Source organism: Crocodylus porosus, unplaced genomic scaffold, assembly GCF_001723895.1.
Source record: "Crocodylus porosus isolate Cpor-Errol unplaced genomic scaffold, CroPor_comp1, whole genome shotgun sequence".
Lineage (NCBI taxonomy): Eukaryota > Metazoa > Chordata > Crocodylia > Crocodylidae > Crocodylus > Crocodylus porosus.
Window position 1 is genome coordinate 104,235,895 of NW_017728931.1, and position 26,747 is coordinate 104,262,641.

The window sequence follows — 26,747 nt, forward strand, 5'->3', positions numbered from 1 at the left end:
CCCCATAGCTTAGTGTCATCTGCAAACTTGGACAGAGTACATTTCACTCCCTCGTCCAAGTCGCTGATGAAGACATTAAAGAGTATCAGTCCAAGGACCGAGCCCTGCTAGATTATTCCATACTAGCAACTCTAAGCTGTAACTTTCTCCATTTACTTAGAAGGCAGCTGCCATCTACACAATGATCAATAAACCTTAAACCTGACCTAGAGGGCCCACCTTGTGATGAGAAGAGATAATTGAGATCAACACCTTTGCAATTCTGGACCTCCCTACTAAGAGTGTCAACTTGAGTGTCAAATAGTTCTAATTGTTTATTGTTAGCATTTGTCTAGTAAAAAAAATCAGAATAAAATCTTAATCATTTCTCTGTCTCAGATGCAAAAGTCACCCACCCATCTGGTGGTAATTAAACAGTGACATTCTGTTTTACAGTAACTGATCTGCTTGTTGACATCTCCAAAACACCACCCAATTGTTCATTTATTTTTAACTTACAATCTCTCTTTGAAAACAATGCTACATGTTGACTCCTCACCTTTACTGGAACTTTGTTTATGGAAAAATAAAATAAATGCAAGTGTCCCTCATGAGAAGGCTTGTGTATTTCACATCAGAGGAGCCGGCTCACTATGATAGCCAGAGGCACTTACAAAATTAACAATGGCCTCTGGGGGCCATTCTGCTTAAAAAGCTGCCCTGCTGGCTCTGGGACTTCCACTTACCTAGGGCTATTTTCTCAAAGGTTTCCCTCCTTTGCCTCCAGGCAACAAAGTTCCTCTTGGAGCTATTTGTGCAAAGCACCTGCTCCCTGCCACACTGCTCCTGGCTGAAGGGAGCAGAAAGGAGGCTAGGCGTGTGGCTGTGCCCACCAAGGTAGTGCTATGCTTTGGCAGGCCAGGTAAAAGTTCTTTGCTGGATGAATCTGGCCCATGGACTGAGAATGCTGATTCCTGATATACATCAAAAAATGACTGGAGCCCTATAAGATTGTACACACTTTGCACTTAGAAAACTGTAACTAAGGCTTTGGTGTATAGCCTGCCTGTAACTAACCTGAATTGTCTGTCTGTATACTCTGATACCTTGTCTCCAACCCACATTCTTCACTCTTTATATACTTCCATTGTGTACTCTGGAATCACAGCTGAAGTCTCCTGTTCCACAAGTTCACAATCCCATTTCTAAACAGTTAACTACTTATAGGGCAATGGCAATAGATATGAGAATGCATGTAGCCTTGATCATTTCCATGAATATTTTTCATAGTTACCAGCTAGTATAATCATAATTAAACAACGTATACAGTGTTTTCAGCCCCTAAGGATTCCAGAACACTTTATACCATATGTACTGTAGATACACAAAACATTACTTCTGGGAAGAAGGGGGAGTCACAACACAAACTGGCATATAATGTGAATTACATTAGTGGGAAAGTGTAAACTGACCATGGGCCAGGAAACTCTCCCTTCATGCAAGCACTTTATTCATCTACAGCATAAAGGACCTTTGTTGATTTTTTACATCTTTTCTTGCAAGAGGCAAGGATTTTTGTCAGTGATATTTATATATAGATGGCCCAGTAAAAAATATCCCCCACAAAAAACTCAGCTCATTCCTGCACCATCAGAGCTACACGTAACCCAATGCTACCACTACATTTTTTCTTGTATTTCCAGGCACAACCTAGGTTATACTGCAAATTGCATTATTAAACTGATGTGTAGCAGACAGTCTCTAGCAATCCAACATCACTTCCTGCTAAGAGATTCACATTTTAAAAACTACTTCCAGACTAAAGAAAAAAAAAGAGCTCAAATGGCAACAATTTTAAATCCATGTATTTAGAGATGTTGTAGTTATGTTAAAAATGTACAATATATTCAACCTAAGCTGCACTGAGCTAATTTCTGAACTACAAATCATAAGTGGTTTGTTGTACAGATATCTAAGTACCCACAGACTATCCAGAAAAGATTTTTGGAATGTCTGGCTTAAAAGTCTTAGCCCCAAACATTCTGAGGTTCCAGTGACCACATAGGACAGGTACAGACATTACACTTCTACTGGTATAAGCGAGCAGCAACCAGTCTAGATCCATAACAGAACATATATTTGGCACATACAAACAGGTTTAAAAATGGCAGAACCCAGTCTAAAATTTGTGCCTCCACCAAAGTTGAATGTGCTCTGTTTGCTAGTGATCTAAACTACACCACTTCCAGAAAACCATGCAACTTAGATCAATTCTGCCTCAGGCTTTTTCAATGTCTGTACCTAGCCTTAATGTTCAAAATATACGGATCTGGAAAAGTCAGGCTATATTTGCCATTGACTTGACAACAAACTGAAAGGATTAGTTTGGAATTCAGATCCTTATCTTTAGGACCTTTAAGTTGATTAAAATACAAAATATGCTTGAGTCCATATATGGAAGGTATAAGAGCTGCGATGTACAGGAGTGCTGGGCCCGATCTTAGTTAAATTAAAGTATGCCGTTGAGTACTCAGCTTTGTCATGGCTTTGTTGACGGCAGGTCTTGCCTTACTAACCTCATCTCCTTCTATGACCAGGTAACAAGCCACTGGACATGAGAAAGCAGGTTGACATTGTATACCTTGACTTCCAAAAGGTGTATGATCTAGTATCCCATGATGTTCTTATATGAAAATTGGAGGATTGTGGGCTTAATTCCAAGACAGTCAGGTGGGTGAAAAATTGGCTGCAGGATGGAACCCAGAGAGCTCTGTGTCATCCTGGTGAGAAGTGGGCAGCGATATCCTGCAGAGGTTGGTGCTCGGTCCAGTACTTTTCAACATCTTTATTAACAGTTTGGATGTGGGGGTGAAGAGCTCACTGACCAAGTTCGCAGAAGACACCAAGTTATGGGGGACTGTGGTCATGCTTGAAAATAGTCCACAGTTACAGACCTAGATAGCTGGCAAGTTGGGCCGATTAGAATCTGAAGTTCAACGTCAAGAAATGTAAAGCGCACCACCTTGGGACAAGCAACCCCCCAACTCACCTACAGGCTTGGTGGCACCAAACTGGCTAGGACCACAAATGAAAGGGACCTGGGGGTAACAATAGATCACAGTAGGAATATGAGCTGGCAGTGCGACGCTGTATCCAGTAGGAGAAATAATACTCTGGCATGCATCAATTGATGCATCTCCAGCAAAACCAGGGAAGTGATTCTTCTGATCTACTCAGCACTGGTGAGACCGTAGCTGGAGTACTGTGTCCAGTTCTGGGCACCGCACTTTAACAAGGGTGTGGACGAACTTGAGAGAGTCCAAAGAAGAGCCACCCATATGATCAGAGTCTTAAAAGGCAAGCCATATGAGGAAAGGCTGAGGGAATTGGGACTCTTCAACGTGAGGAAAAGAAGGCTGAGAGGGAACCTGGTAGCAGCTTACTATTACACCAGAGGAGTACATCAACGGCACGGTGAGCAACTGGGGAAAACCAGGAATAATGGCCACAAACTCCTGGAAGATCAATTCAGGTTCAACATCAGGAAAAACTTCTTCACAAGTCAGGGTCCCCAGGCTGTGGAATAAGCTCCCTCCAGAGGTGGCGCAATCACCCTAGAAATCTTCAAGAGCAGACTAGACAGTCCCCTTGCTGAGGTTACCTGACCCCCAGTTCTTTCCTGCTTGGTGCAGGGGACTGGACTCAATGATCTTCCAAGGTCCCTTCTGGCCTGACAATCTATGAATCTATGACAATTTGTAGGGCCAGCCCAGCCCAGACTGGTCCTATACCGCACAGCTCCCCATACTTGTTGTGCCCAAGTCCCCTGCCTCACGTGGTGGCAGTGTGTGGAGCCAGCCCCCCCCAGGTCCCATAGCATGCAGCTCCCTATGCTCCTGTCTAAGTCCCCAGCTGCATGTAGCAGCAGCATGAAGGGCCAATGCCACCCAGTCCCATAGTGCACAGCTCCCTTGCACTCCTGCCCGAGTCCCCGGTTGTACATGGCAACAACATGCAGGGCCAGCCCTGCCCGGCTGCACAGCATGTGGCTCTTCATGCTCCCAGCCCCCTTTCCTTCAACAGCAGTCCATGGTCCACTGGGGCCCTTATTTGAATTTCTGCTCTCACAGGGAGGGAGGGCTAGGAAACAGCCACAGGGTTGCAAGGCAAAAGTTTCTAGTCTCCAATATCCCCTATTCTGGGGATGGGGGCAAGTCAGGCCAGGCTGGGCTGGTGGCTGGTTGCTTAGCAACCAGAGCCGGAGTTGCTGCTCCTGCAGCAGATGCCGGCACCTCCTACACGGAGGTGCCAGGTTTCAGAGAAGCAGCTGAGGGTCAGGGCTGGTGATAACCGTCTTTCAGTTTTTAGAGGGTCCCCGCAGTCGAGATGGAATTGCCTAGTGGGCTAGATCCAGCCCATGAGCCATATTTTGCCTGCCCCTGGACTAGGACTAGAAGGATTGACAAGTAAGGAACCTGAGCCCCTGCCCCCTTCACTCTTGCACCCAGATGGTTTTGTGAGGATACTCTAGCATGATTTTTCCTCATTTTCCTGCTTTGATCAGGTTAAGATCATATTCAATAAATTATCTGCTAGTAAGTAATTATTTAAATTAGTTGCAAAGAACAATGCATAAGTCATGATTAATAATGCTTATTAATCACTAGGGAAAAATTCAAGTAGTACACTAATAGCCCTGGTTCCTCAACTGTTGTACCTTGCTATTATTTTATATTATCTTATGAACAGAAGAGAAATAACTGTGCAATGAAAAAAAGCTGTTGTCTGTAGGATTTTTTTTTACTTTACAAAAACAAATTGAAGGTGTGTTGTGACTGAAGAATGTGATATTAGAAATATGAAGGATGGATTCATGTGAAAGGCTGTTAAATCCTCCATAGAGAACTGAATTCTATACCTAACTCTCCCTCAAAGTTTCTGTGCAAGACTGGCCCACTCATTTATATCAGGCTTTAATTTCTGGGTGTGTGAGATCCTAGGGTCTGATTTGTAGAAGGCTGGAGTCTCACAACTACAACTGAGGTTAACAAGGAACCAGGTACTACACATATAACATGATCTATAATGATAATTACTCAGAAAAATCCAGTCCTACATGTTTCACTTGGTTTTCACAAATTAGTGGGTACTTTAGACCTAGATATCTATGTACCTATATTCCACACCCCTTCATCTTATAAGATTTTTCTGTAAATAACTGTGCATTTGGAAATCATTCAAGTACTGTACAATGAATGCCATACAATAGCACATGAGGAAAGTAATTTTGTCTTCAGAGCAGGTTCTGAATCACATGTAATAAATAAGGTTGGAGGTCACACATTAAGTAATGAAGAGAAAACAAACTACCAAAAAGATGCTCATTAGAGAGTACTAGCCATCCTATTCACTGAGACAGCAATCTGTCAGAGTGGGCTTAATAGCCAATTTGTCTGCCCAGCACCAACCACAACAGATTTAACTGGAGCCTGAGAACTCTATCAGTAGCACTCTACTGGGACTTTATTATGCCAGACAAAGGATTGGCCAGGCTCAGAGAGGAGCAACTGGAAAGAGATCAGTGAAGTTAGAAAGAGCCTAGAAGAGAGGTAAATTTCCACTTCTGGGGGACAACACACACATCACGGAGAAGGAAAACTGTAGGAAGCTACAGGAGTAGAGTGGACTCACGCACGGGGACAATGAAGGAGAGACAATACTCTATGGAAGCGGAGCAAGTAGGAAAGTGGGACAAAGAAGGAGAATGTAATATGAGCTAAAAAGCTCTGTATGGGTTGAGAAAGTATTGATTAGTTTGTATTCTCATCTGTTTTTTTTAAATTTTGTTGATGGGTACCATGGGGAAGACTTACGAGTGTGTGCAGGAAGAAGGGTGGGACTGATGAAAACTTCAAGAGGAGAAAGACATTGTATCAGTCCATTATTTTGCCAGACATCATCTATTACCTTGCCAAACATTGATACTCTAAAAGTATCTGACCATTGTGTCAGATCATAACAGTACCAGACCACTGAAACATCATTTTATGCCATGAGAGGGCACTCTGAAATGGTGAGGGTGCAAGAGTCCTTTCGGGACAAAAAGCATGTCCCCATTAGGGAATATAATTAATGTATAAGCACAAGGGATCCAATTTAGATTGCACAGAAAAGGCAACCTTATTTATGATTCTTCCTCACTTTAGAGTGCTTCGCTTTCCAACTTTTAAAACTGTTATTTTAACTTACTATGTATGTGTATGTGTGTGAAATCTTTTACACATGATGCAATCATTACATCAAATATAATTTGGCTAAGTAGTCCACTGTGGCACAAACATCAGCTGCAACGTTTACTATCTGGAGTAATTTTATTTTAGCAGGTTAAATAACTAGTGTGTCACAAAATAACTTACATTTTCCAGAGAAAACCTGTAAATTCTGACTAGAAAGAGAAGATAATGAATAAGGATTTGTATTCTTATTAGCACTGAGAGATTTTCATTGCACTGGCCAGCTTGTGTACATTTTCAAGTGAGTAGACGGGATAGATCTTTGTAATTTGTATTCAACTGATGGACAAAGCACAGAAAAACCCACATAAGCACACCCAAATCATTTCGTTGTAAAGAAGCTTAGAAGAGCAGTGGCTGTCTAATCTGGACCTGGCTGAGTGCAGATGCTATCTCAGATCTGCTGTTTTGCAATGCAGACAATATTTGAATACAATAGTAATTTTGTAACTGAATCAAAGCTCCCAAATGCTCAGAGCTCAGTCATTATGATTTCCACCTAGAAACAGAACAAGAATTCGTTCAAAATAAGCTTTCTATCGTATGGTTGGAATAATGCATTTCAAGAACACCTACAGAGCCTTATTTCTCAGAAGGACAAATCCCAAATGGAAATAAGTTTTAACAACTTCTAGAACTGCATACCAGGCTGGAAGTAACTGCAAGTGCTGTGCTTGATATTGGCTTTAGATGGATTTTCAGTGTAACTAGTCTCAACCAGGACATATTCTGAATATAATTTCTAACAGAAAATAGCTTTTATTTGTATCACTGTCAAAAAATAGTTTCTCTATTAGTCTTTCTGTGCTGAGGAAAGGGGGAAGTCGAACCTGCATCAACGGTATTCCTTAGAAACCTGAACCGGTCTCAGAACCATCAGTCACAGGATCACTAAATATGAGTAATGAAAAGCTTCATTTCAGGAGTTGAAATTCCTGATATTAATGAGCCTTTAGTGAACAATGAAGACCTTGGAGTCCACAGCTAAAATCCTTATCCATCTGGCCCATCAGTTTATTTTCCTCCTTTATGGGATGGCCACCTAATTCAGTGTCAGATTCAGAGACTATAGTTGTGACAAAAGCGCAAAACCAACACCGCATATCAGTGTGAGACTAACTTGTACAGTCCAAGCAGCAATCCAAGAAGTAGACTTTCCCCAGACACAACAGAAATACATGTTCATGTTAGAGAATATTAAAAGGTGTAAGGCACACCATTAAAATCTGCTCATTTATCTGGCTATTTGAAGATTTGATCAACCATGACACAAGAGTCCAAGGAACAAAGGTCAAAGGACCCACCCAAATACACCACTCAGAGGTTAGATGAATAGCAGAATTACTGCAAAAATAGGGAAGTGGGGGGAGTGGGAGGTGGAGACGAATGGATACAGGTAAAATTGAGTTAAGAAAAAGCCAGACAACTTTCTAATGATCTGAAGGACTATTGGGTCATTGGTCAGGGACCAATGATGTCAGCCTCAGGTGCTGTAGGACCTTTCAGTTACTGACAATAATATTTGCAAACTATTGGATGGCTAATGAAATCCTGGAAGGCTGGAGAAGAAATAATGTCATGCTTACCTTTAAAAAGGGACAAAAGCAGAAAACAAAGAAATACAGACCAGTTGTGAGAGTAAATAATAAAATAGTTAATTTGGATGTATTTAAAGGATGATCGAATGATCACTAACAGCCATCATAAGTTTAAGAACAAAACATACCAAACTAAGTTGATTTCTTTTGTTGATGGGTAGCAGGTTTGGTGGATAACAGAATGTGTTAAACACAGTATACTTGAACTTTAGTAAGGTTACTGACACATTTTCATAGACAAGCCAGAGAAATGTGATTTATGTGGATACATATAGTAGGCCTTGTTGGTTTAATGTAGCCACTGTTTAGTGCATACACAGATCACACAGAAAGCCCTGCTAATTGCACTGACCAAAGTAGGCTTCACTAAGAACAGAACTAGGCGTACTAGGTGTGCATGGATAGAGATTCTTTGGGCCAATACCAATAGCCAATTTTTAACGAGGCATATTGGCCGATACTGATCCAGTTGCCGGTATGCAGCCCATTAGCTTGAAGAGCAATGTCCGATGGGTAAGTCTGTTGTGGTGGAAAGGGTGGAGGAGGGAAGGGGTGTGTTGGGGGTGCAGATCGTGGCCCCCATGGTGAGGGAAGGAGTGGGGCTGGAGCAGGCACGGGATCGAGCTGCGAGCAGCTCATTTGAGGAGTGTGGGGGCTGCATGGAACCCGGGAGGTCACGGGTGGGGGTGTGCCCCCAGATCTGCATCTGGGGCGAGGGCAGGTTGCTGCTGTGGGCTGGGGTCAGGGCAATGGGCTCTTTCCAGTGGGGGGCTGGGCTGCAGCTGCACTCGGGGCAGGCAGTGGTAGCAGTGGGACGGGGACCTTGGGGAGGGCTGCAGCCACCCCAAAATTCACCATAGCTCCCCCAATTCAATTCCCCATCCCAGCACTGTTGCTGCCTGCCCTGAGCACAGCCCAGCTGAGCCCCAACCAGGAAGAGCCCAACACAGCCTCAGCCCCATCCCACAATGGCGCCTGTGGGCAGTCCCTGCTCACCCCCCCTGCCCACACACACACTGCCGACATGGGTGGTGGCAGATGTGGGCAGTCCCCACTTGCTGCCACCAACACTGCCAGTGGTGGCTGTGGGCAGTCCCCACTTGCCACCATGGTGCTCCCCCAGTCATGGGAGGCACCAGTCGTTCATGATTACGGGCCTCTGGAGACAGGAGCAGCACTACCACAACAGACAGCTTCCCAGCATGGTGTGCACACAAACCACTTACACTGAGGGAGCCTGACATGACCTGTAACACCTAACCCCCTTACAATACCAAGAAAGTGCCCTGACAATGCCAGTGACTCTCTCAACAATACACAGTTGTATATATTTTGAAGAACTGAGCTACAGACAACAAAACACTATCCAACAAAGACAAATGTCAGGTGCTACACACAAAATGCACAGATACAAAATGGTGAATATCTGGCTCCTGAGAAAAATTTGCAGGCTTGTAGTGAATCATAAACTCAACAGTGTAATTCTTTTGTGAGGAAAATGCAACCAAAAATCATATGTGTTTTAACAGCTGTCTATACAAGGCAATACGTGATAGCAGCACTTTACCCAGAGTTAATTAAGCTATAGTTTGGAGTTAAGCATTTAGAATAATTGAGAGAAATCTAAATAGTAAGCCATATGAGAAAAGCTGGAAGGAACTAGCTATCCTTATTTTGGAGAAAAGTAGTTTTGTGGGAGGGAGGACAAGTACGGAGGGAGCCATAGGACACCAAACCAAGAGACACCCACAAGATCAGCTCGGGTATGTAGCAAAGATCCTATCAGACAGCAGTTTAAGGCGGGGCCAGGGATAGCCACCAGGGGAATTAGGTGTATATACACAAATGCCAGAAGCATGGGAAACAAGCAGGAGGACCTAGAGCTCTTGCTACTGAGTAATAACTTTGACCTAGTGGCACTAACTGAAACCTGGTGGAAATCTTCTCATGACTGGGTGGTGAAAATAAAGGGCTATAGGCTGTATAGGAGAGAGAGCAGGGAAAAAGGTGGGGGAGTTGCTCTTTATGTCAAAGAACAGTACACATCTTCCCTAATCAAATTAGGGTCAGAGGGCAGTCAAGCAGAGACTCTGTGGGTTAGGATCCAAGGGGCTCGGGGTGAAAGGGATCTGGTGGTGGGGGTCTGCTACAGGATGCTGCACCAGGACGACAAGCTAGACCAGGAATTTTCCAAGCAGTTCATAGAGGCTGTGAAGTCTAGAGATATAGTAGTCATGGGGGACCTTAACTACCCAGACATATCCTGGGAGGAGCAGTCAGCTAGATCTAACCGTTTTCACAGGTTCTTAACCTGTATTCAGGACCTCCACCTAACACCAGGGGCAATACCTTGCTCGACTTGGTGTTGGCCACAGGGGATGACCTGGTGAGGGACCTGTGAATTCATGGCAACTTAGGGGACAGCAATCACCAAATGCTAAAATTCACTATCCAGCGAAGGGCAGGCATTATACCCAGCAGGGCACGGGTGCTAAGCTTTAAAAGAAAGCTGACTTTAATAGACTCAGGGGATTGGTTAGCAGGGTGCCAGGAGCTAAGAACTTAGATGCATTGAGGGTCCAGGACAGGTGGACATTCCTCAAGGAAACCATTCTTGGGGCTCAGAGTGAGCCAATCACATGGCACAGGAAAGGGGAAAAGGGGGCCAGGAAGCCCCTTTGGCTAACTGGGGCATCCAATATACCTTAAGGGCAAAAAAAGAGGTGTACAGGAAGTGCAAGCAGGGGGTAGCTAGCAATGAGGAGTATATTTCATTGGCCCATACCTGCAGGGAGTCCGTCAGGAATGCCGAGGCAACTCTAGAACTCAGGCTAGCGGCAGGGATTAAGGACAATAAAAAGTCCTTCTTTAGGTATGTTGGGAGCAAAAAGAGGGTGTGGGGTAGCATAGGACCACAGGATGGGCAGGGGGCTTAGTGACAGATAGCAGGAACAAGGCAGAGCTCTTCAATGTGTTTTTTGCCTCTGTCTTCTTAAATGGGAATCGAGACAAACCCTCAACATACATCATGGACACCAACAAAGGGAACATCAGCCGACCAATGGTCAGTGCCAACACGGTGCAAAGACACTTGGAGGGACTGGACATATTGAAATCACCAGGACTGGAGGGACTCCACCCATGGGTAATAAAGGAATTAGCAGGGGTCATAGCCGATCCACTGGCAAGGATATACGAGTGCTCATGGTGCTCGGGTCAGGTTCTGGAGGATTGGAAGAGGGCTAAGATTGTCCCAATCTTTAAGAAGGGGAAGAAGGAGGACCCAGGGAGCTATAGACCACTCAACCTTACCTCTATCCCTGGGAAAATCCTAGAAAAATTATCAAGGAGCACATCTGTGGGAGCCTGCTGGGTAATATGATGTGGAGGGGTAAACAACATGGGTTTTTAGCAGGCAGATCCTGCCTGACTAACCTAGTTTCCTTTTACGACAAGGCCACCAACTGTTTAGATGCAGGAGTCGAGATGGATGTTATCTATCTGGACTTCAAGAAGCCCTTTGACAAAGTATCCCATACCATCCTTATAAACTGAGGGGATCTGCCTTGGATGATTATATGGCAGACTGGGTAGCAAATTGGTTCAAGGATTGCCCTCAGAGGGTGGTAGTGGATGAGTTGGTGTCAGCCTGGAAAGATGTGGGCAGTGGAGTCCCTCAGGTCTCAGTTCTGGGGCCGGTGCTGTTCAACATCTTCATCAGTGATGTGGGTAAGGGGGTGGGAATTACCCTTTCCAAATTCAGGGACTACACAAAATTATGGGATGCAGCTAACACCCTGGAGAGAAGCAACCAGATCCAGGCTGACCTGGACAGGTTGGGAAGTGGACAGAGAGCAACAGGATGCAATTCAATAAGGACAAGTGCAAGGTGTTGCACATAGGGAGGAAGAACTGCCATCATACCTACAGGCTGGGGGGCGACCTTCTCAGCTCCACTGAGGTAGAAAAAGATCTTGTAGTCACTGTTGACTCCAGGATAAACATGAGTCGCCAATGTGATGAAGCAGTTGGCAGAGCCAATCGCACCTTGTCATGCATCTGTAGGTGCTTCACGAAGAGGTCCAGGGAAGTGATGCTCCCCCTCTTCGTGGCACTGGTCAGACCACAGCTGGAGTACTGTGTCCAGTTCTGGATGCTGCAGTTCAAGAAGGATATGAAAAACCTGGGGAGGGTCCAAAGAAGAGCCACTCGCCTGATTAGAGGCCTGCAGGGAAGGCCCTATGGGGAAAGGCTAAGGGACCTTAACCTCCTCAGCCTCTCCAAGAGAAGGCTGAGAGGGGACCTTGTGGCAGCGTACAAATTCATAAGGGGAGAGCAACATGAAGTAAGCGACGATCTGTTCACCAGGGCACCCCCTGGAATGACAAGGAACAATGGCCCATAACCTACTAGAGAGAAGGTTTAGGCTGGACATTAGGAAAAAGTTCTTCACTGTCAGGGTTGCCAGAATCTGGAATGGGCTCCCAAGGCTGATGATGCTCGCCCCATCCTTGGCGGTCTGCAAGAAGAGACTGGATAAGCACCTGACTGAGAGCACATGACCCCAGGGTTGGTGATTCTTTTCTTGCCTGCCAGGGGTAGGGGATCAGACTGGATGGCCCGCTGAGGTCCCTTCCAACTCTATGAATCTATGAATGAGAGGGAGAATGTATAGAGGCCTTAAATGCCTCTATACAAATGCTTGTAGTATGGGGAATAAGCAGGAGGAACTTGCCCTCCAAATAGCCTGTTCAAAACCAAACAGAGTAGGGCTCACTGAAACTGGTGGGATTCATCCCATGACTGGGCGGTTAATATTAGGGGCTATAGGCTTTACAGGTGAGATAGAACAGGAAGGAAAGGCAGAGGTGTGGTGCTCTACGTCAAAGAGCAATATACCACCTCTACCAGCAGGATGGGGTCAGAGGAGGGGCAGGCTGAAGTGCTCTGGGTCAGGATACAGGGGGGTCATAGGGAAAGAGACTTAATGGTGGGGGTCTACTACAGACCTCCCAACCAAGGATAAGAGCTGGACTGCGAATTCTCAGGTTAGCTTGTGGAGGCACTTAGGGCAAAGGATGTAGTTGTGATGGGTGATCTAAATTACCTGGACATCTGCTGGGAAGAGCAGTCAGCCAGGTAAGACCGCTCACGGAGGTTCCTGGCCGAGATACAGGACCTCCACTTAACCCAGGAGGAGTACAGTCCTACCGGGGGGAATGCTATCACCAAAGAGGAGTATGCCTCCACTGCTTGGGTCTGTAGGGGGCTGTTAGAAAAGCTAAGGCAGATACCGAGCTAGGGCTAGCATCAAGGATCAAAGATAATAAAAAGTCCTTTTTTAAATATAAGGGAAGAATGAAGAAGGCACTGGGTAAAGTGGGGCCCCTGCAGGATATGCTTGGCAATCTGGTGGTTGCACCAGAGGAGAAAGCAGACTTCTTTAACAAATTCTTCGCCTCCATTTTCTTGTGTAGGGACCAGGACTCCCTGATCAAGATTCCACACTGACTTGGGAGAAGCACCGTCAGGCCTAGGGTCGGGGAGGACCAGGTTACAGAGCTTTTGGAGGAGCTGGACGTGTTCAAATCAGCAGGTCCAGATGCTCTCCGCCCTAGAGTGTTGAGGGAATTGGCAGGGGTTATTGCAGGGCCCCTGGCACAGCTTTATGAGCACTCATGGTGCTCTGGCCAGGTGCCAGATGACTGGAAGAAAGCCAATGTGGTCCCCGTCTTTAAAAAAGGGAAGAGGGAGGACCCAGGCAACTACAGACTCATTGATCTTACTTCAATCGTGGGGAAACTCTTTGAGAAGATTATCAAGGAGCACATCCGTGATGGGCCAGCAGCAAGGATGATGCTCAAGGGCAACCAGCATGGTTTCATTAGGGGCAGGTCCTGTCAGACCAACCCGACTGCCTTCTACGATCAGGTCACAAAAGCATTGGATGCAGGTGTTGTGGTGGATGTAGTCTTTCTGGACTTCAGCAAGGCCTTTGACAGTCTCCCACCCTATTCTCATTAAAAAACTAGGCGACTGTGGGATTGATACCTACACAGTCAGATGGATTGCAAATTGGCTGAAGGGTTGTACTCAGAGGGTAGTGATGGATGCATCTTTTTCAACCTGGGGGAAGTGGGCAGCAGAGTCCCCCAGGGCTCGGTCCTTGGGCCCGCACTGTTCAATTTCTTTATCAGCAATTTGGACGACAGGGTGAAAAGCAGCCTGTTTAAATTTGCTGATGATACCAAGATTTGGGGTGAGGTGGGAACACTAGTAAGGAAAGACAGATTACAGGAGTGGGCTAACAAAAACAGGATGGGTTTCAATACTGACAAGTGCAGGGTGCTGCACTTGGGCAGTAGGAAACAGCAGTACACTTATAAGATGGGAAACTCCCTTCTCGAGAGCATGGTGGCAGAAAGAGATCTTGGAGTCATTATTGACTCCAAGATGAATATGGGCCAACAATGTGAGGTCACTGTCAGTAGGACTAACTATACCTTGTCGTGCATCCACAGGTGCATCATGAGCAGGTCCAAGGAGGTGATCCTCCCCCTCTGTGACACTGGTTAGGCCGCAGCTGGAGTGCTGCGCCCAGTTCTGGGCGCCCCACTTCAGGAGGGATGTGGACAGCATTGAGAGGGTTCAGAGGAGGGCCACCCACATGATCTGGGGACAGCAGGGCAGACCTCATGTAGAGAGGCTACAGGACCTGAACCTGTTCAGCCTTCACAAGAGAAGGCTGAGGAGGGACCTGGTGGCTGTCTATAAACTCACTAGGGGGGACCAGCAGGGTTTGGGAGAGACCTTGCTCCCCCTAGCACCCCCTGAGGTAACAAGGAATAACAGCTATAAGTTCTTAGAGAGCAGGTTTAGACTAGACATCTGAAGGTACTACTTCGCAGTCAGGGCGGCTAGGATCTGGAACCAACTTCCAAGGGAAGTGGTGATGGCTCCTACCCTGGGGGTCTTTAAGAGGAGGCTTGCTGTCTACCTGGCTGGGGTCATTTAAGCCCGGTTTTTCTCTCCTGCCCCTGGCAGGGGGTCAGACCTGATGATCTACAGGGTCCCTTCCAACCCTACTTCTATGAATCTATAGAAGTTTTCAAAAATTTGAAAGGCTTCCACAAAAAAGAAAAAATGTTCTGTCCTGCCACAACATGAAGGACAAGCAGCGCAGGGTTTAAACTCCAGCAAAGCAGATTTAGATTAAACCTAGGCGAAACTCCTAACTCTAAGAATAGCTGGACACTGGAACAAGCCTACTAGGGGAGCTCTCTTATCTCTTTTGTTGGAGATTTTAAGAAGCTGGTCAGGCATCTGCCTGAGGTGATTTAGTAGCAGCAAATCATGCATGTGTTTGTTGTGGGGGACAGGAGGCTGGAGGGGTTGAACTACCATATTCACTCAAATATAAGATGACCCTGATAATAAGACAAGTCCCCAACAAATAGATTCTATATGTGGAAAATTTATAAATTTGTTATACTTTTCCAGGTATAGAATCTAATTATTGCAAGTTTGCCTTGAACTTGTCCCCAACCCATTGGTACAGCAGAGAAAATAAACATGGGGGGCAGTTAGGTGACCCTGCCTTGCCCTCTGCCTCAGAAACCCTTTTTCCCTGAAGCCCCTTCCCCCCTCCAAACTTCCTGTCAGACCCTGCTTTCCCTGAGCACATGGAAAAGAGGAACAAATCTGAAAACACTGACTTTTAAGTGAACATGCCTGTCTATGGTCAACCATAGACTTTGTTTATCCAGAATTGATGCATTCTACCTTTTTTGAAACTGCTGTTTTGCAGGTACTTAGCAAAGGTACTCCATAAACACACTTTCAAGCAGCACTTTTGGACCAACTTACATATAGTACAAACTATACACAATATTAGTCCAAAGCCAAAAGGCTCATGATTTATCATGTAGTTCACTGGTCTGGGCCCCAGCAGTCAATAGCATTTCAAGCCACGGTAATCACACAGCTCAGCACTACTCAGTACATGCGTGTGTTTCAGATACACCTCACACAGGATTAATATGCTAATTAGCCTCCCATTCAGGGCTGGAACAGGGTGCTCTTATCATCAGTCCTGGGATCCTCCAAAAATGTATATGCAGATGAGATGCAGTGTAACCTGGTCCAGTTCCACCTTATGAAGGGCAGGGCCACACTAATCATATGCAACAGGCGGGGGGGTGAGGGGGAGGAAGGGCAACAGAGGGATTCTGTGTGAACTGTTTGTGGCCCTATTTGGTTATGTTTGCCAGACATTTAGGGCATGTATACATATACATTTGTCTGCTCTGACAGAGATTCAGCGTGATTAATCGAGTCTGCTCTGTATGTGAGCTGATGCACCTGGCTCTGTGTCACATGCATTTATATAAATGGCAAAGTGTGCATCAGTGCTGAGAAAATGGCAGCAGTGCGCTTTTGAACTAGAACACCTTGGATGCTGCCATTTTCTCAGTGCTGACATGCATTTTGCTGTTTATACAAACGCATGTGCTACAGCGCCAGTCACCTTTAAAAAGCACACAGAGCTGCAGTGCAAGCATGTGTACAAATCAGATTAAGGATGGTGAAGAACCAGGAACCATTAAAAATAGGAAAGAAAGGTACAGTTCAGTTGTGGGAGTGAAGAGGAAGTCAAAATGTATTTAATGTAGTGCCTCACTATGACTTGAAAAAGAGTCAATATTGTGGAGAACTGAGAGCAATGGACACTACTATACATCTTATTCAGATGGGCTGGACTAATCTATTGTTGTGGTAGGTTTCCATTCATGTTTGCCTGTATGTTTTATAGCTATGCTCAGGATTGGCTGCATTTAATCAACTTCATAGTTGGTCTCCATTACTGAGCACATGCTGCTTATGGCAGCAGTTTAATGATACCTAATGTATTTAATGAGGTTTCTTTGTATGTAAATGTAAAACAAGGAGCTTTTTTTCCCCATCCTGATTGGGGGGACAGAGGCAGGGTGGGGGTGGACCTAGTTTAACATTCAAGTACATAGGCTAGATGATCTTTGAGATTACTTCCAACCCTAAAATCTTCTGCTGAGACATACTGTTCATAATAGAATTTTTATTTTATTAGTGGTCCCAAGCATCACTGGCAGTACGATTTGTGGGGGGGAAAAGGTAGCACACAAAAATAAATATGCAGAGCCCACCTCAAAGAATGCAAAGTTACTGAGACAGAAACTGTACTAGTTAGAGCCATAATTTCCAACTTTAGCTGTGCTACACAGACACACCTTTCTGAAACTTTAATCCTTAAAATAATCTTAATGGAAGCATTAACTCTGTAAGTCTTTCAGACACCGTGCCAATTCAGTACAATTACTGAAGCAGAGGTATGTTTTATGCATTATGTTTAAGAACTGGATTAAAGAATCTGAACCTTAGTAGACTGAAAGACACCACTTTGACATAATTCAAAGCAGTAGGTGACTGTGTAGATTTTACCGCACTTAAATCATTATGTGACTTTCAAAGCTAACAATCATATCAAGAGTTGAAAATATATCACAGCTAGGAGAAACTTTTCAGAATACAAAATTCTCAAGAATCTTTGTCCTCTGAAGGCACAGAAGCAAATGTGCAAGAACAAAAATCAAGGGAAAGATTACCATAATTTGAGATGTATCTTGTATAACTTACACCATAAAAAAACCCCTTCAAATCCCTCCTTAACATTTTCTTTTGACATGAGCCTACAAAAACCTTGATACTGGCAAGGAATGGATGAGTTAGGGCAGGGGTGGGCAATTATTTTAGCTGGAGGACCATTTAATGACTTTTGATGAGCTGTAGAGGGCCACGAGGATTACCTTGCCACTTGACAGGCCCCCTCTCCTAGCCACCATCTTGGGCCAGGAACTCCCCACCCCCAACTGCTGACCTTTGGTACTGAAAGTCCTTCCCCTTGCACCCAGAAGTACTCCTTTTGGGAGGGCAGTTTGCCACCTTGCAACTGAAACCCCCCAAAATCATATACTAAAAATTAAACATTTACTATAACATTTTAATTTTATTTCAAAAAATATTTTGTCCTGATTTATGTGTTTGCATAGTGTATATAGAGCTGAATGTATAATAGCTTGAACTAAAGTCTTATTCCTCTTGTACATAGTGTAGTTCGTGGGTGTGGGGGAGTGTGGTTGGGGAAGCTGGTGTGAGGTTCCGAGTTAGGAGTGTGAAGGGAGTGTGGGGTTTGTGGGAGAATGTAGGGGTGTGGATGTTGGTATGGTGGGGTGTTCATAAATGGGCTCCTGACCACATGCCCCACCCCCATAGCACAGTCCCTGCAGCCGGTGGCAGCAGCTGCTGGCTGCAGGCCCTTGGTGTACTTACAGACTATGGCAGGCAGAGCCCCCTGGTGGTGCATGGGTCTGGCTGAGTTCCAGGAGCTGAATGTACCTGGCCTGACCCAATGGCATACAGCTTGCAGCTGGAGTGATGGGAGCCGCATATGGTGGCATGGAGCCAGCTCAGCCTAGCCCAGCTGGATGAAATACATCTCCTGCGGCTCCCAGCTGGAGTGCTGGGAGCCCCCCATGGCAGCATGGAGCTGGCTCAGCCCAATGGCATGAAGATCTCTTCTGGAATGCCAGGAGCTGCATGCCATTGGGCCAGGCTGGCTCTGTGACTCCATGTGGGGCTCCCAGCACTTCAGCAGGGAGTTGCATGTGGAGGCACAGAGCTGGCCTGGCCCTGCCCGGTGGCTCCCACTGGCAATGCCAGAAGCCCCAGATGCTGGCATGGAGCCAGCCTGGCCCAGCCCCAAGCGTGTTCAGCTCCCACAGCTGTTGGCTTCAGTGCTGGGAGCCCCAGGTACTGGCATGAAGCCAGCCTGGCCTGGCCCGGCCCAATGGCAAATGGCTTGCAGATGGAGTGCTGGAAGCTACACATGGTAGCAAGGAGCTGGCCTGCCTTTATTGCACATGGCACCCTATGGCTCCCAGCTGACATGCTGGAAGTCACAGGAAGGTGCATGTCATTGGGCCAGGCTGGCTCTGTGCCTACATATGGGACGCCCAGCTGGAGTGCCAGGAGCCCTATGGAAGTGGAGGCACAGAACCAGCCCAGCCCAGCCCAGCTTGATGGGCATGGGCTCTGAAAGCCCATGCCTCCTGCCACCTTTCAGAGGCAGCCATGGCCTGGTAACAACCGCCTTTTGGACAACAGAATAGACAGAATGGCTTGGCAGTCTGGATCATGCCCATGGGCTGTATTTTGTCTGCCCCTGAGTTAGGTCCACTATTTATCATGCTGATCAATACCATCCCATTGTTTTTCTGTACTTTCCCATCTGTCTGTATCTAGCTCTTGTTTCTTTTCTTCTAAGTTTGTGAACTCTTTGGAAGTAGAGACAATTTTCAAAAAGAATTGTGTTTGCACCAGGTCGTCTGGCAGCAAACGTTTGGTCAAGTAGATTTCTAGGCACTACTGAAATAGAATCAATATAAAATAATAATTCAGTTACTAAAACATTATTGAAATATTACTAGTTAAGTAGAAGTTTTGCAGCTAAATAAATTATAAAGAAATGTAACTGGTACTTTACAATGCAGATTTAGCTTGCACATTTCCCAGGGAAGCACAGATGCCATAAGTTAGTTGAGTCTGGTGCAGTGGTGCTAAACTTTTGGCCCCACAGGCTGGATCCCACGCACAGGGTTGGTTTGCAGGTGCAACTCAGCTTGGGCTCAGCATGTAGACATGCTGGCCCAACACCACACAGTGGATGCAGTCACAAGGTGACCCAGCATGCTGGCTCTACAGCCTCCTGGTGTGATTTAGCAGGGCCATGTCATCCAGCCCACAGGGCTCCCCACGATTATGGAAATTTGGCAGCAGGGGAGCTGCTGTTAGCTTCCCCATCATCAAATTACGAGACCCATGGGCTGGGTGACATGTTCTTACAGGCCAAATCTGGCCCAGGGCCTACAAAAACATAGGGCGTAGGAAACCTTGGGAAGCATGATTAGAACTCAAAAGTTGGATAATGTGTGTGATGTATACACAAGATATGTCACTCAAAGGATCATATTCAATTGTTACTTTTTCATGATTAAGCACTTCAAGTCAAGAAATACCAAGGTTAAGTCATTTGAATTGATAAAGATGGTAGAGTAATGCATACAAAACATCTTGGCCCTTTCAAATTTTTTCTCTATTTTTATTTATTTATTTATTTTAGCTCTTTTGACAGAACAATGTAACTTAATACACACAATTAATAATATTATTTGGGTTACCCAGCTTGTCATCCATACCAGCCACATGATAATATTCTTGTTCAACTTCATAAAGGAACACCTAACACAGGAATTCTCAAACTTTTCAGGGTCAGGGAACCCAAACATCACTTTTCTGAACACGGTGACATTCCTGGCTGAGAACCACTATTGGTACCACCTCAGCTTACCTCAGGGGCTCTCAGCCTGATTATGCTGCCTCCAGGTGAAACCGCCTGTGCCTGCTGCATAGCCAGTCCAGGAAAAGCTGTGCCATGAGTACATATTCCTCCTGTATTAAGACTTTAATCAGCCTAAAGCAGGTAGGAGCTACCTCATGCTGCACAGCCATCTGGTCCCCCCTATGCTACAGTGCTCCAAGAAATAAAAGTGGATAGGACAGTTCCACCAGTGCCTGCTTCCAGGAAGAGCATGGGGTCCCTCAACCAGGAAGGTCTACACAGCACAAGGAAGCTTTGCCGCCTGCTTTAGGCCAATTGGAGAGTTGTAATGTAGGGGAATGCACTGACCTAACACAATGCTATTGAATGTAAAGAAGGTAAGCAAACATATTTTGTAAAATATATGCTTAATAGTTAAAACATCCCTAAAGGCTGAACATCTACTTCTATATTAAACAACTGTATTTCTTTCCTTTCTACGTTATTAGCAATTGAAAATTAACAAAATTAAGGATTAAAAGAATGTGGTCTATTCTGTAGAGGATTCCATCAAAACTGAGAAGCAACACCAGTAACAGTTGAAGAAACTGAAATTAGCATCAGATATCCTTTATTTTGAGAGGAGGCCCCCTAGGGTGTCAACGCAACAAAGCTTTGCTTAGCTTGATATTGCTGAAGGAGTTCTTCTAAAGGTTCTGCTTACAGATCTCTGGCAGAAAAGGTCATTGGCCATGCTGGTGAGCTTTTTTGAAGGACTAAAAGGCAGGAAACAGTTGGAAGAAATATTTCACAGGCAGTAATAAAACTTTAATAGGGCTGGCATGAGATGAAGCAGTACAACCATAATCAATTTATACAACTGAATGAAAAGTAGGCCTTAGTAAGCCACAGAATCATATGCTTATAACTGGCTGGAACTGAGAATCTGTGCTAAATACCTTCCCCAATTAATGCATTACTGCATTAGTCTACATATACTGTGGAACTTTACCTATGTTTTTTAAAAGAGAAAACCCTGTCTATATAAAACATTCAACAGCATGTAAAATTCACAAAAAAAAAAAAATCAGTTGGAGGCAATGAGAAACTACATCAACTTTTAACCCATAAAATATAGGCTAACCTAAAAAATTAACCCTAAAATTAATTATTTTCTTATTTGTTAGACTATAATTTATTTTTCTCTTTAAAAGAGGGACATCCTTCCTAATTTCTTTACTGATCTCATGATAGTCTTTAATAATTCTTTAGAAAACTGAAATGCATGTTTAAAAGAAAATTATTTTTCATCTTTTCACAAGCAACATTTTCCAAATTTTCGCCTAATGGACATATCCTGAAGTGCTTGTTCAGCTTTTAGTATTGCACACATCTTGAATGGGGAATTTCTGAAAAGCACTGCCTTCCATCACACAGACATACCTTCCATTTTTAAAATTTTCCCTAATTTTAATGTGAAGCACATAAAATGATTTGATACTCTCTTTTAACTTCGACAGGTCAGTGCTTCAGTTAAATAAGCATCTAATAGTGAGGAAAAGTGTCTGGCCTAGCTGCGATTCTAAGCTATCCGTTCGTTTTTCAATGTATTTTCTGTTTCCTCCATGCTGTTTTGCTGGATTTCTCTTTTGTCAACAGTAACAGCATGCCAGTGCAGAAAAATACATTCTTCAGAGGCAAGGCTTTAGCTCTAAGGAAGGCTGTAGTTTGCTTACGTCTGGTATAAAAGTACAGGTTGATCAACTCTACTAGAGAGCTGGTTTTTAAGGTTTCTTGAGATATTTCTTAATGCCATTTTTCATCCAGGCTCAACATGTATATGTTAGCATTGTAAAATCACAAAAATGACATCAGCTTTTAGTGGTACTTCTACTTATCAAACACCTGCTGGTCCTAAGTTTTACAGAAGCCTAGAGATTTGGCCACATATACACCTCTGTAATCTCATCTTTTCTTATGATCTCTCAACTCCTCTCCCTTGCACAGTTCTTGGCATGTGTTTTGTTCATATGCCCTCTTATTTAGAACAGCCTGGCTATCTTAAGGGTCCCTGAAATGAAGGAATCCACTATTTCAGACGATCTTCTGGGAAGGGGGTTTGGAAAAATTCCTGTTCCCCAGAAAAGGAAGCAAGAAGTCACATCTTTAAAAACACACAAATCCCATTTTGTCTAAATTTGCATACCTTCCCTGTTATCACTGTTTTCAGAAATTGTTTAGCAAGTCTATGTGCTTTAATTATGACTGTCCTTGATGGGATAAATGATAAATTGAAATGCTAACTAGAATATACCTGAAAGAAATGATAACCTTAAGATACGGAGGTGTCTTAGTAAGGGACAGGTTAACACTTGAGCTGGGCCACGGGGTACCACTTCCAGAAGGGGTACTAGACAGAGTATCCATACCCAGGGAGTGTGCCAGAAAAATGATTTGAAAGAGATGATGATTGAAGTCTGCTCAGACAAAGTGAGATCTGAAAATACATGGACCCGGTGTGTGGCCTAAATAAAACAGCATGGTATGTTTTCCAGTTAAGGGAACATAACCAAGGCTGAGCTGAGCATGTTTTAGATCTTGCCACATCCATATACAGAACTGTAAATTTGCTATGATGCAGTATTGTGTAGGAGTAGTGGTTTGGCCTTCCAATTTCACTATGTCATCTTGTACTGGCCACTGACAGAGGAAAAGTGTTGGATTACACAAGCCAAAGTTCTCAGACTCTGTGGCAAAATCTGAAAAATAATAGAAGAAAGTATACTGGCTTATGGCATTTTTACAGAAAAAGTGACCCACCTGCTTATAATTTTGCCTAATGGAATGTTACACTTGTGCTTAAAACTGATCTGAAACCAACTTCACAGTTCTAAGATGTTTTTAAAATTGTAGTTACCTTGATTTCTAAATTTTTTCAAGAGGCACACTGAGGTGCCAGTAAAACCTTAACAATTTATCTGGAGAGAGAGCTACACAAAGATTCCAAATGACATTTTAACAAAGGAAAACACCTCTGAAGACAATGTGGAGCTACAGGTCAAAGGAATCAACCAAAAGCACACTTAATTTTCTTTCTCTGTGCTAGTCTGACTAGTTCAACTACAGATGGCATGATACTTTCTCCTCAGTCAGCTTACTGACTACATCCTTCAAAAATTAATTGGAAAAAGAGAATCCTATAATTTAAAATAGAACAGGCTCAGCAGGTGAGTAAGTTTCATCAGGACTGATTACTGAGAATTGATTTTCCACTGGTTGTGCAAGCTGAACTCCAGTAGGCCACCTTCATATTAACCCAGAGTACATACAAGCGCCACAGGCTAATTGGTAACAAAAGGTTTCCACTTTTAAAGGACAAAGAAAAGTGTGTGATACTACAATCTCCAAATGTCTTGCTTGCATGCAATTTAAAAGTACCTTGGCTGACATTGCCTGATTGTAACTATTCCTTTTCTACAATTTCTAGATGTCTTGTTTTCTTATATTATTATCATTAGGTATTGTTAAATATGTTACATTTCCATCTGGGTCAGCAAAAAAGTTCAAGTGGTTTTTTTCAACTTTAAAACATTATTGTAATCCAATATCAAATTAGACAGATGCTATAATATCATTTTTTTTTACATGCTCTACTCAAATTTTCAGGTAGAGATTCCACACAATAAAAAATATATTTTAAAAACAAAAAGGTGTGAGAAGAGCTTACTGTGGCCTTGAAGCTTCTGCCTGATCAGTCTGAAGTTTCTCTCCCCCTTCCACTTCCATTGTGCAGTAAACAATCCGATTGGGAGCTACTGACTTTAAACCCTGAACTTCCATTATTACAATCTAAATAAAAGGAAAAGAACACATTTTAGATGTCCAATTTCAGCACAGACAGCATTAAACAGTACAGAGATGGTAGAATTAAATTGCCACAAAAAGTCCAAATGCTGTACTTATTCAAATTGAAGATGACCCCCCAATAATTTGATTCTACATATGGAAAACTTAGAAATTTTGTTATAATTTTTCAGGTATTGAATCTAATTATCAGAGGTTTGCCTTGAATTTGTCCCCCTCCCTCTGCTACAGTAGGGAAAACAGTGGCTAACTGGGGGGTTCAGGTGGTCCCCTTGCCATTTGTCCAACCATCACCTTCACCCATCAGCCCCTTCTCCCCCCCTTTACTGTCAGACCCTGTTTGGGCTCTCTTCCCTCTCTGAGCATATGGACTAAGGTTGTTTAATTTCATCCACATAATTTGCATCACAACATTTACTACCCTGGATAAGTTATGTCAGATTTTCTGACAGGATCCATGTGCATGGATTGTGATGGTTTTGCAGCCCTGAAGTAGCCACATGGGCTTTCACACATTACTATCAAGACTAGAAGCAGCACAGTTGCTGTAATTCATGTGACACCATAAATGAATTAATCAGCAGTGCCAATTATCTCACTCTCAGCATCACACAGACAGGGCAACACTGGTTGTGATTCAAGATTCTAGTAGATATACTCCATGCTTGAATGCACAACTATTGGGCAGAGTTGTTTGGCCACACAAGAAGTCTAAAATACTTTGCTAATCAACATGTCTATGCTTTTGCTGTTTCATTTCTATTCACATATACACATCTTTATAAGTAAAGTCTTGGAAGAAAAATGCAAGGAATTTTACAGCTATTGTCACACACTTCTAAGACTTTAGTAAAATAGGATGAATTGCAAAATGGCTAAGGTCTGATGATATTGCATTGGGATGACAGAACAGAGCTACTCAGGATGCTTTTTTCCCCTGTAAAGTACCACTGCAGCCCATAGAGTTTTATAAATAATAACAGTAATTCATAAAGCAATGATGCAATTATCTTTGCCATATTTTATCATTTGTGTTCTCACACATGTAATTATGAAATAATCGGTAGTTGACGCATAGAAACAGTGTGGTACAGATCCTCCTATATAATAATAGCTAGACTCCCTTTCCACATGCAAAATGTGTATCCTCCTTGAGTGCAGTCAACATGATGATTAATTTCTATGATGATTATTTCTGTTTTCTGCTTTAGCTTCCATTTTAATTAGAAGGTACATTTCTTTCTGTTGCTCTCATTCTGGATCCTAGGGACGGAGAAAATGGACGATCACAACAATCCCAGATGGAAGCAAATCACCGCATTCTCATTAAATAATAAAACAGCTTTCAAAATATTTGCGTGTATTGTTCTGCATGCATTTCCCAAGCTGTTTAATAGCTGAATCACATAAGACATTATAAAGATATCTGTTGCTATTATTTCTATAACTTTTGTAATATGTTTTTGTAAAGAGATCCTTCGGTAAAATATCTGACTTGTGAAACAATCACTGTTGCCTGTAATAATGATGCCATCTGTACAGAAAAAAAAAGTCTATGAACTGAAAAACTGCCCTCTTTCAAATACTAAAATGCTGGATTGAAGCATTATTATAATCCAAGTCAGAAATGAATGCTTGACTGAACAGTGATTTTAATACAGTCCACCCAGCCAGCTCCTGGCATTTATTTGCACTAATTTTGAATAGATCCGTATAGATGTTCTGAAGAAAATAGGTTTCTTGAACTAAACAATACAGTTCCATAGAGGATTAAATGTAAGCCATTTTTTAAAGAAGCATCTATTTTTGAGGGGATTACAGTAGGTTGGAAATGCCAAGCATCTCTCAGGAAAGAGAGAAAAGTGCTACCACAGGAAGTGATTCAGTATCTCAGAAATGGAACCCTTACTTTAAAAGGGATGCTGCTTTAAAAAAAAAAAGTATAATTCAGAACTGGGATATTTACCTGCTACTGTTTTACAGGATAACTAAGGTTACTGTAAAGAAAAAAAAAACAGGAAAAATACTCTGTCTATCCACTTGCTTTCTTTGAGAATTTGAAAGTGTTCTGTATATTTTGAATTAACTGTCTTAAGCCATACTTTGTATGTCTATGTCATCTATTTTATTCATATTTTATGGGGGGGAAAAATCACATTATAACAGAAATACTTTTAGATCTTAACTGTCCATAAGTGTGTAACGCAATAATCCATCCATAAACATTTATGACATCACCATTTCTCAACTATCCATGCAGGCATCCATACAGACATCCTCGCCTTGCTCCCTGTTGAAATCAAGGCCATAGTGCCTTAGCTGCTTCCTAGATTATTTTTATAATCCAAGTCCTATTAATACTTCTCCCAGTTTTTATGACTTTATAACCTTCCAACAGCCATTCAAAATCTGTGACAATTCTTTCATTTAAGTGTTTCTGGTAGATGTGGGGGCGGAAATTTTGGATTCCTGCTTTTGCCAGCATTTAAATGTTCTAAATTATGCACATCACTGGTATAAACCCATGTTTTCAAGGTTACTACTACATTTCCTCAGGAGCGCTTCAGTTTTTGTCATCTGGTACATATTTCAGATTGTGTA

General features: G+C 43.4%; 1 protein-coding gene across 1 annotated transcript in view; it reads right to left on the reverse strand.

Moving 5' to 3' along the window:
- CADPS2 (calcium dependent secretion activator 2) overlaps positions 1-26,747 on the reverse strand; it is a gene marked incomplete at its 5' end in the record, with an annotated part of 600,328 nt that overhangs the window by 275,127 nt on the left and 298,454 nt on the right. The window contains one exon of the mRNA XM_019543957.1: positions 24,010-24,131. Within this exon, the coding sequence (XP_019399502.1) occupies positions 24,010-24,131 (122 nt within the window). The remainder of the gene's footprint in view (positions 1-24,009; positions 24,132-26,747) is intronic.